Below are 12085 nucleotides of genomic sequence, written 5' to 3' on the forward strand. Positions count from 1 at the left end.
GTGAAAGGGGAGTGGAGTCACCTCCACCCCTCCATGGTGTGTGTCAAATGATGAAGCTAAGGTCCTATTTATAAGCTCTCTAAATTACAAATTCAAATGAAATTAAAATCAAATGCAAATTTTCTAATTACTTCTAGATGATTCTTGTGGTCATGATTGATTGTTAATTGTGGCTTGACTTGGTCTTGTGAACTTTTAATTCCCTTCATAGAAGCTTGAAACATTGAAGAATAAATGAAGGGATTGGAGTATTTGGAAGTGGCCCAATGTGGAGTGTCATTGAAGTGGCATTTTGGGCTTGTGAAGGTTTGGGAAACCTTGTTCGCTGAATAATTGGTCTGTTTGGGTCCCCAAAATGAATGTTTACTATAGACTATTATATATCATTGGAAAGCTCTGGATCTCAGATTTCTAATGCCGCTGAAAGCATGTCATTTGGATTTCTCTAGCCCAAGTTATGCTCTTTTGAAGGTGAAGAGGTCAGTCTGGCGAAATGCAGGGACTTGTTTTACGCTGAAATTGTGAAGCTAAATGAATAGCAATTTGTCCCCCCAAATTAGTGTCCACTATAGAGTATTATATATGGTTGGAAAGCTCTGAAAGTCTACTTTCCAATGGCACTGAGATCACCTCATTTGGAGCTTTGTAACTCGAGTTATTCTTGTTGGAGTATGAAGAGGTCAGGATTGCAAATCCTCTTTGCTTCTCTTTGAGTTTGTTTCTAACTCTTTTGCCACCTTGAGAGTGTGCTTCCTCTATTAGTACTTTTATTGCTTCTTTTTCTATCATTTTCTTTAAAATTCATTAACTCAAGCAATCAAAGCAATATTCAATTTAATCACCAAAACACTTCCATAATTAAGCATTATGAATTGATTTTTATATGAAAAAGTATAGAAAAACATAACATGATGCAGAGTCATCAGTCTCCTCCACAACTATGGAAGAATTTTTACTATAGTTAACAGTATTACATACACCAATTTTACAGGATTGACCTAATCCTTTCATACTCAAGTTCTAACCTAACTTGACATTGGCTATGCTAATACCTAACTATTCACTCTTAGTGCTAACCCAACTAAGAAAGGGATACCTCATAGGTACAAGATACAAGACATAGACATACCTAAAGAAATCTGAAATAAACTCTAGACTTTTCTCTCAAGTGTTTCACTCAACTTTTTTCCACTCATGGCTTTTACTTGAGCTCTCTCAATATGCCTTTTCTCACAAGAAATTATAGAAAGATAAACATAGAAAAGTACATTACAATCAGTAAAACATGAAGGAGATTGACTTCATCAACAGCTTCTTTGCTATATGCAAAACCAGATTTGCAAACCTCAGCTTGAGTTCTTCAGTATTGGCCGAATGCTTCTTTCAAAGAAAGCATTATCCAAGTAGAGGAACTTCTTTACAGAACCCTGCTCACACAACTCTGGTTTTCTCTCCTTGGTTCTGAATGAGCAGAAAGACTTCTTTTATCTCCTTGCATGTTGCTGGGTCCTTCTACCAAGGTCAACACCTTGAGCCTTGAGCTTCACCAACCCACAGATTCACTTTTTCTCCTTAATCCCCAGAGTAGAAACTCTCCTTTTGACTTCCTCATATTGACTGAAAGCCATACAACAGCAACCACAAAAATCTTTCAATGGTTAACTTAATCTGAGCCATTGAGAAGCTACTTGGTCCCCAAGAATTACTTGTGATCGTAGATATACAGCAGATTAGGACATAAAACAACTTTCCCTTGTATGCCATTTTCGGACTTGTAGAGAGTTTGGAAGACGAGAAGAAGATCTGATGCATGCAAGAGGAAATGGGTTACCTTTAACCTAAACTTGATTTGGTTTGAGCTTGGTGATTTGACATCTGCCATTCAAGCTTAATCATTCTCTCTCTTGTTTCTTTGGTGACTAGCTAGCTTAGGGAAGAAGCTCTTTCTCTCTTTCTTACTTTTCTTAGTTTCTGACCAACTCATAGAGGTGAACGTTACTTTTGATTGAAGCACATTGAAAGAGTGAAGACTTCAATCTTGCATGAGAAGCTTTGTGGGATGGACATGGGCTTGGATCGGGTTTCCATTAAGCAACCCGTTTTTATTTTTCTATCCTTGTTTTCCTTATGGGCTTCGTTTCTGTTATTGACCCATTACTTCTTGTTTTATTTTCCATTCTATTTGGGCTGTAGTTCAAATTTTGGCCTGCAATATTTTATAAATAATTAGTACTATGCAATTAAAATTAATCAACACTAATTATTTATTTTGCCCAAAAATAATGTTTGTCATCACTAATTAATTTGGTTAATTTCTTAACTCAACAGAGGTAAAAATCTTATGTACGGTTCTGGAATAGCGATGGGACAGTAATGTTCTCACCGACTAGCATTATCTAATAGTTTAAGTACAGTTGATAGAGTTAATGCACAATCAAAATATAATTTTTTGGGGTGGAATTTGTGGCGGCAACCTATAGATTTCGTCGTTTTTCTAATTTTTTTTCCTAACAGACTGTGAAAGATTACCTTTTGATTTACTAGAAGCGGAAGAAGAATTAGTAGCTGGTTATCAAACCAAATATTTGAGTATTAAATTTGGTTTATTTTATATTACTTCCTATCTAAACCTATTAATTTCTTCATTATTTGTAACAATGTATATAGGTAAATAATAGAATAGATAAAGTATATTTTAATTTTTTTATTTAAATAAATTAATTTTATTTTTCTGTTAGTAGTCTTTCTTGATTGCTTTCTTATATTTTTTTATATATTTGATTATTTACTTAATTTATTATTATTTGTTATATTTATATGTAATTATATGTTAGTTTGTTTATTTAGTTTTTTTAATTAATTATTTAATTACAATTTTTTATTATTGATGCTACAGTATTAGTATTATTGTTCTAAATTTTAAATATCTTTTTATGAATTGAAATATAATTTTTATATTTTATAAAGATTATAGATTGTAATTTGCACTTTTTGCTAAGTATATTTTCAAATTATAGGAATTTATTTGGCTATTTAAATTATGAGTAAGTTCAAAATTATTGATACATTTTTTTAAAAGAAGAGATAAAAGAAATGAAGATACTTCTACTATTACTACTCCAACACTTGAGGGACCATCGAATTTCATTACTTCAAGTTTTTCATTGAGTAGCTCAAAGCGTCCACAACTTCTTCCTAATCAACTGGATATTTTTCATTTGGAAAAAGATCCTAGATTGCGATCAATGATTTAGAAGTTTCTTCCAAATTAAAGAGATAAAATTCGTCAGACTTAAATTAAATTTGGGCCAAATCAACCAATTCTTGATCACTATCCATTTTTTAATGATAAAAATTATCGTCGCTAAGAATATTCTATAGAAGATCATGTCATATATTATTTTTCATGCTTTTTTTTTTACTAAGGAACCTTCAATCAGCACAGGTTCAAATACTTTTATTGAGAACAGGAATTGGAAGAAAATAAATAGTAAAAAAAATGTGCTCTTCTGAATCACATTGGCAAAAATCCCAACTCAATTCATTATTAAGCGCTAAATCATATGATGATTTGATAAAAAAATCACAACATATCGATAGACTTTTTCATAAGCAAATATCAGAAGAAATTAAAAATAATCAAATTTGACTATAAACATCTATAAATTGTATTAGATGATTGACATTTCAAGGTTACATATATATATATATATATATATATATATATATATATATATATATATATATATAAAGGATATGATAAAAGTCAAATTTCAAGTAATAGAGGTAACTTTTTGAAAATGTTAAAATTTTTGAGATCTTATAAAAGAGTAAAAAAGAATATTTTAAAAAATGTTCCAAAATTTGTTAAGTATACTTCAAATGATATCCAAAAAAAATTCCACGCTACTAAGGTGAGAAATTAAATTAGAGAAGATAGTAGAAATGTCAACTTTTGTATTATTATTGATGAAGCTAAAGATGAATCTAAAAAAGAGAAAATATCCATTGAGATTTGTTACTCTAGATGATTTTATTAAAAAGAGATTTTTTTTATCTTGTGCATGTCGTTGATACTAGTACATTAACTTTAAAGAAAAAATTGATTTCTATCTTTTCTCATTATAATCTCCAAGTTAAAAATATTAGGGGTTAACGGTATGATTATGTGGGGTAAGAGGAATAGTTTGTAAGCTTTGTTTTTTAAAGATTCTCCACAAGCATATTATAAATATTATGTTGCTTATAGGTTACAATTAGCACTGGAAGCAGCTTTAAGAAAGGTACTTCAGATTCATGAATTTTTTACTTAATTAAACTCTATTGTCACTATTGTTAGTATTTCTTCTAAAAGACATGACCAATTACAAAAAATGCAAGCAATTGAAAATACAAAATTGGTTGCTCAAAATGAATTGAAGACAGGCAAAAGTATGAATCAAGTAAGTACTTTATAAAGAGTTGAGGATACTCAATGGAACTCTCGTTTTAATTCTAGTTGTATGTTGGTAAAAATATAATGTATACTCCTACCAACATTGTTCTCAATAATATCATTAAACAAAGAACAACTTATGCACAAAGAGGTAAGTTTCATGGTGTTAGTAAAATATTATTGTCATTTGCATTTGTTTTCATTTTGCACTTGATGTAGGAGATTATGGGAATCACTAATGTTCTTTGCCAAGCACTTCAACAACAATACAATCTCAAGATATTCTTAATGCAATTTATATTATTTTTACATCGAAATTACTTCTTCAACAATTAAAAGATAGTGGATGGTGTAATTTTTATACAAATTTTAAAAATTTATGTAAAAAGCATGAAATTGAATAGTCCCTAATATGAGTGCACAATATATTTTTGGAAGAGCTCGATTTTGTCAACTAAGTGTGATAGTTGAGCATCATTATCAAATAGATATATTCTTGGCAACAATTGACTCTCACATACAAGAGTTGAATAGTATATTTAAGAGTTAAGTACGATTTTGGTCCCTAAGATTTAGGTAAAAAATTTTATTCATTCCCACTCTTTTTTTGTTTTCAAATTCATCCCTAAGGTTCAACTTAGTTTTAAAATCGTCCTTCAGACAATTAAACTTTCAGTATCATCATCTCCATCACACCATCAATAGAGAGAGAAGCAAAAACTCAGAGAGAGAGAAGGAGAGAAAGAAGCCTTGCTGTCGCCCTAGCCTCGCCGTGACTCACCCTTACTGTCGCTTGGCCCTCGCCCTCGCTTCGTCGCAAGACACCTGGCCTTTGCCTTCATGTTCCTCGTCGTCGTCGGGGAGGTGGTGGTGGTGGTTGTGTTCCTTGCTTGTCCCTATTCCCTTTCCCTCTCTTCTCCTTCATCACAAACCCTAATTTCTAAACATGGATTATTGTTGTTGCTTTTCTTGGTTCTTTTGTTTTGATGATGATGATGATGATGATGATGATGATGATGATGATTTTGTTTCTTATTAATGATGATGGTTTTGGTGATGATCGATGTTTTGGTTTCGATTTATTTGAGGTTGTTGTTGAAGGTTGGATTTTCTTGTTGAATTCATGAACAGATGGTGATGGAGTGATGGTGATGGAGTGATAGTGGGTGAAGTGGTGCAGATGGTGATGGAGTGGTAGTGGGTGGGTGGTAGTGGTGGTGAGAAGAGAGAGAAGCGGGTATTTTTGTCATTTAAAAATTTGATCTGTCGAAAAGGACGATTTTAAAATTCCGTTGAACTTTAAGGACGATTTTGTGCAAAAAAAAGGTTGGGGACGAAAAAATTTTTTGGTCTAAATCATAGAGACTAAAATTGTACTTAATCCTAGATTTAATGAGCAAACAATAGAGCTTTTGACTTTGAGTTGTGCTTTAGATTCTAACGACAATTTCAAATAATTTAACGTTGAAGAAATTAGCAAGTTAGTAGAGAAGTTTTATACTCTTGACTTTTCTTTTAATGAACTAAATATTTTAAAATTTCAGTTGCAACATTATCAACAAGATAGACTGATGCGTGAGAATTTTTTCTTTATTTTCTATTTATTTTAGATATAAATTTATTGAATTTTAATTAGATTTTAGTGTTTGAAGCCTCTTTGGATGCTACTTTGAGTCGCTTTGGTATTTTAATTATTTCAGGTGAAGTTTGGATTGGTTTGGCAGAGTTCGTGTGCAAGAAAAGAGAAGATTTTGGAATCTACCAAACTGGCGCTAAACCCAAGCCTGGCATTTAACGCCAAAAAGTCAGAATCGAAATAGGAGTCTTGCCCTCTGGGACGCTAAACGCCGAGTTTGGCGTTTAGCGCCAATGATGCGAATCAATCTTCACCAAATGAGCATCTTTAGTGGATTTGACTTCTAATTATTATATTTTTTCTTTTTTTATGTTTTAAGTATTTTTATTCCCAAATACAATCTTTTGGGTTTTAGTAATTATTAGTTTATTTTATTTTCAAATCAAATTAGGTTAGATATAAAAGGGAAAAGATTTCGCCCTTCAGGAAGGCTTTCTCTCTCTTCTTGATTCTGCACTTTACACACTTTTGAACCTTAGTTTTCTCTCGGAGTCATGAGCAACTAAACCTCCTTGGTTAAGGTTAGAGCTCTGTTTATTTTCATGGATTAGTACTATTATCACTCCGTTTTAATTAATGTATTGATTTAATTTCAAGGATTACTTTCGTTCTTCATCTTATGAATCTGAGTGTATTAGAAAATAACTCTTATTCTACATGAATTCTTGTTGATTCTTAGAAAATTTATCTCGTTTGAATATTATTAGCTTGAAAGTAAATTCCTCCTAAACTGCTAATTACTTGGACTTAACGGGATACGTGACATATAATCATCTTATATTTGGGTAATTAGGAATTTTGTGGCTAATAAACTAGAATTGAACCTAACCTTCTAATCTATAGTGACCAAGGAATTGGCGGTTGATTAGGTTAGAGGAGACTAAATCACTAAGAAATTAGGGTCTAGTCAATTACAGTTTGCCATGAAATGAATCTTGCATGATTAAAATATTTGGTAAGAAAACTTAATCCGAAAGAATAAATAACTCCAAAACCTTAACTATCTTCTCATATACTTTTCACACCAATTTCTCTGTTTGCCTTCTCATTATCTGAATTACTGTTTAATGCTTTTGAATCTCAAAACACCAATTTCTGCTTGTCTAACTAAGTGAATCATTCAATTGTTGTTGCTTGGTGCATCAATCCTCGTAGGATCGACCCTTACTTACCTGAGGTATTACTTAGTACAATCCAGTACACTTGTCAGTTAGTTTGTGATTTTCAAAATCCGCTCATATACCAAATCATTTGAAAGGCATTAGTATCCTTTTTGAGTTGTGCAACAAATTGCAACAAACACAAAATTAAGAACTTATCACATGATTCGTTGATAGATTAATACATCTTATTTTGATTCTACCAGTGTCTACAATAATAATAGAAAAAACTTTTTTAACGATGAAAATTATTAAAATAAGACTCTAAAGTAAGATGACAGATAAATTTCTTGCAGATAATTTAGTCATCTACATAGAAAAAGAATTAATAGCTACTTTTAACACAAATTTAATAATAATAGATTAATTTAAAAATAAAAAATACATCAAATAGTCTTTTCATAATATAAAATTGTAAGTGATAATTTTTGTATATTGTTGTCTTACTTTATTCATTATATATATTTTTATTTACTTATAAGATTATTTTATTATTTTATAAAAAGAATTATATAACATATAAATATTGTATATGCATGTCAACAAAAACAAAATTAATAGTATATTTTTTATTTAATTGGATAGTATATATATATATATATATATATATATATATATAAAAAAAAAAAAATTAAAATTATATATTAATTTTTATTTAAAATTTATTATTAAAAATAACAATATAAAATATTTTTAGTAAATCAATTAACATCTCCTCCCTAAATAATTAATCTAGCTCCTCTCATGGCATACATACCTGAACTTTGAGAAACTAAAGTGTGGGTTTTAGCAACTTTGTAACGAGAAATTCTCCCTCCTTTTTTTTTCTTGGAAATTAAACTCCAGAAAATTTTAATTTTCTAATGTACATGTCAACTATTCCTAATGGCCACAATTATGCAACCATCACCGGGGGATCGTGCACTCCATATACCAATCTTTATTGTGAACATACAGATCAATTCCAGCCTTGTTGACTTATCAAGTACTGCATACTCGGAGATCAAAATCATTTTCTTAATCCAAAGAAAACCTTAAGTCCACACTTATTTAAAAATGGAGAAAAAAAATACATGATCCATTATAATTATTTTGTAAAACAAACAAAAAATATCTTAATCAGAATTATATAAACAGATAAAATTATCTTTATTTAAAAAAGAAAAAAGATACTAGCTATTATATCGACACCGTAATTAATGTTACTATTAGATAAAACATAGTAGAAGAAAAGAGTTAACTAATAATGCTATACCAATATTCTAAAACTTTAGAATCACCAAGACTTAGAGGAAACTGATGGAGTAGTTTCTCTTCCCAAATTTTCATAGCAAATTAGGAATAAGTTGTAAACATGTTTTCATTATTATAACAAGAAGGAAAAGAACTTCGGAAAATTTACAGTAACTCGTTGCCAAATCTATCATATACACCCAATACGGAGAAAAAAAAAATATATAATATGAGAATATTAGTAAAATAAAAAATAAAGACTTAATCACCATTAAATTTATATATAAGCTTGACCTGCTTCGATTTAAAGGTAATTAAGACTCTAATTTTTTACTAAACCAACTTTTTCACTTTAAAAAACTTGTTTTTGCCAAATTCAATTGTAAGAAAAAAAAAACATTTAAATATATATATATCATACTAATAATCAACGTTCTCTTCATCTCCCAAATTGGCAAGTATGGCTCTTCCTCTTAATTATTGAATCTGTAGATTGTTTGATCATGATTGATCGATCACATGATGGAGCAATTGTCAGGGTTTGATTCATAAACAACCCTATTGTAGTAGTAAGGTGGAGGATTGTACGGTACATAGCACCTTGGACAAGTGCACCAGGGAGGGCAATTATTAGCATAGCATGGTTGTGGAAGAGGCTTACAACGTTGGCCATCACACGTAGGACTTTTGCACTTGAAGCATATAACAAGACACCTATTCCCATCACACTTTGCACTTTGACACTTTGAACATACCAACACACACCTGCATTTGCATTTAGGGCTTTCGCATTTCTCGCACTTGTCACATTTGCCCTCGCATTTTGATGAGCATACAAGCACACATTTGCAATTACCCGAACAGTTGGTGCACGACGACGGCGAAGACGATGGGAGACACAAAACGGCACAACATTTGTTCTCCTCCTTCTTCTTCACCTCTTCTACTTTAAGAATCGCCACACACTTGAACTTCTTGTTCATTTGGTTGATGAGACAAATCGTGTCCACATTGTTGCCCGTCACCACCACACGGTCATTGTCGTCCCCTTCTAATGCCACCGAAGTCACACCTGTCTCATTTGTACATTAAACATCTTAATAATTTATTGAGTAATTATCCAACTCAATCTTTAAAATAAATTAGATAAGGGTTATGTTAGATAACTAATAATTTTTTTTGAACAATATGAACAACTATCAATCAAATTAAAACACACTACACCTCCAAATTACATATCTAAATCTTAATATTAGAATAACCATCCGCACACCTAGTGAAATGAACATCAGATATATCCATTGTTCACATTGTTTAATATTTTCATTGTCTACCTATACTTTTCCATTAAATAATTATTCTGTCGAAAAATGAATGGAGGACTGACTTGTTTATTGGAGTAAAACTTTAGAGATATTTTTGTGTATTAATTTTTGACAACTACTCCAATGAAGATATCAAAAACATCTTCTTATAATGATCTTGGTTTAAAAAATATAACTTATTTATTTTACCACACTTTAAACAAAGATAATATTTTTATAACATATGAAATTAAGCTCTAAAATTTATCATCCAATAGTCAAAATGAAATATCTTTATACGAAGATAATTATAAAATCTTTATTAGAATATTCACCTTAATTTTTTTGGATTAAAATATCCGTTTTTACTAATTTAAATAATTACTCTAATTTATTTTGTGAAAACTCACATACAGTTATTTTTATATTATGAATGAATTTATTAATTGAGAATTATTAGATGATTTAACATATTTGATTAAATTATTATCTAAAAACTTTCAACTATCAACTTCATATAAAAACAATTAACAACTGCATGTGAGTGATGATTTGTGCATATACATATAGAAGATAACAATTTGTCTAACCTTCTACAATGTGCGCTAAAATTAAATTTGGATTTTGTTTTATCAAAATTGGGTTGACGATGATGATATGATATGATACTATAGACATAAACGTTAAATTCAATAATTATGCTTAATTCATGTTATCAATTTTGTTCATCTATTGAAAATTATTAGCGTGGCGCGCAAGGCGGCATAAAGGTAAGTAATACTTGATTTACCTATTATTAGAGTAAACATTTTAACAATTTTTTTATTATTTTAGAAGTTTTTGAAACTGATTGATTCTTTTTAGCTGGATTAATTTGGCTTGTAACAGTATTTGTTAGGGGTTTAATTACCTTATAATAAAATTTGTTAAGAATTTATTTACCCAATACACATATTAAATATTTTAGTATAAGTAGTGATAAAAAGATCAAGCTGACTGATTGAAATAATTCTCAAAAGTTTTAAAAGTAATAAAAATTTATTGGAATTAAAATGTCTAATCTAAAATTTGTTGAGACCAATTTAGGTGTATACTTATAATTATATTATTGTCTAACTTGTCACGTTAATAGCTGCCTGATGAACTCTTTGTTTGTTACCATTGATAACCCTGTTTCCAATGACGAATTTAGGTACACTCTTTAATTTGATTGAATCTGTGTTAATATCTTGAATTTATATATGACCCAACTTATCCAACATATCCTAATATATATGGCAAAAACATGGTTTAATTTGTGTATTTTTCTAGATAAATAACATACACAACTCTTATGAGTCTTATCTACTCATATAGAAAATTATATTATTAATTTGTGTCTTTTTGGGGATATTTTTTTTTATAGGAACATCTTAATAATAGTTGCTTGGAAAAAGAAAAATTAAACTCATTCTGGAAGAATATTATTTTAAGGATAATTTATAATATATAAAAGTGATATGCATAATTAACATTATTTCCCTTCTAGATGCTAAATTAATAGACAGATAATAAAGTAGTATATATATATATATATATGAGAATCGATGGCATGATATTCACCTTTTACCTCCGCAGCAGTTTTCAGCGCCTTGTTTCTGCATTTTTCACAATCCATTTGCATCCTCATAACTATTTTTTGCTGCATGCAAAGTTACATACAGTTTCATTTATAGATCTATTATTTATTGAGAAATTTGTCTAAAGGCTATATAATAGATGAAAAAACAAGATACACAAAACATATATAGTTCTCAACATTATTACTTACCTTCATGTTTGCTTAATGGAAACATGCAACAAAGTTGTCCTATGCTTTGGAGTTAAGTGCTGGGTATATGCATGTTTATATATAGATATGTATCTATATGTATATATGGGTGGCTTATTAATTTAATTCTAGTTATATACCTTTCTTGTTGACTTGACTCACACTAATAAACACCCACAAGCTACATGAGAACTGGCCCCTATGTGTCGTACTGAGAAAAATGTTAATATAAGAGATTATTTTTTTTTTTCCTGAAAAGAAAAGAAATTCCTTTTTAATTTGGACCAAATGACCAATTCAAGTGGATCGGACAAGTTGAATTTGATATACTATATATATTATAAATGGTACAAGTTTTTCATATAATATATACTTTAGATAGTAAACGGATTTATACTCCACTAGTGTATTAATAAAAACGAATATAAACCAATCATAATTATTTGTTAGTTTCCAAGAGATGGATATCCAAGAATTATGACTATTGACTCAATCATGATGTAATTA

General features: G+C 29.9%; 1 protein-coding gene across 1 annotated transcript; it reads right to left on the reverse strand.

Annotated features, from left to right (window-relative positions):
- Nucleotides 1-8361: 8361 nt before the first annotated feature.
- LOC112747213 (uncharacterized) lies at nt 8362-11685 on the reverse strand. Its single transcript, XM_025795184.3, has 3 exons — nt 11579-11685; nt 11371-11449; nt 8362-9536 (listed from the first exon to the last, which is right to left on the reverse strand). Exons 1-3 carry the CDS (start codon nt 11582-11584, stop codon nt 8980-8982), a joined length of 642 nt encoding a protein of 213 aa, XP_025650969.2. The 5' UTR covers nt 11585-11685; the 3' UTR covers nt 8362-8979.
- Between the last annotated feature and the right edge of the window lie 400 nt (nt 11686-12085).

Source organism: Arachis hypogaea, chromosome 15 (genome assembly GCF_003086295.3).
Source record: "Arachis hypogaea cultivar Tifrunner chromosome 15, arahy.Tifrunner.gnm2.J5K5, whole genome shotgun sequence".
Taxonomy (NCBI): domain Eukaryota; kingdom Viridiplantae; phylum Streptophyta; class Magnoliopsida; order Fabales; family Fabaceae; genus Arachis; species Arachis hypogaea.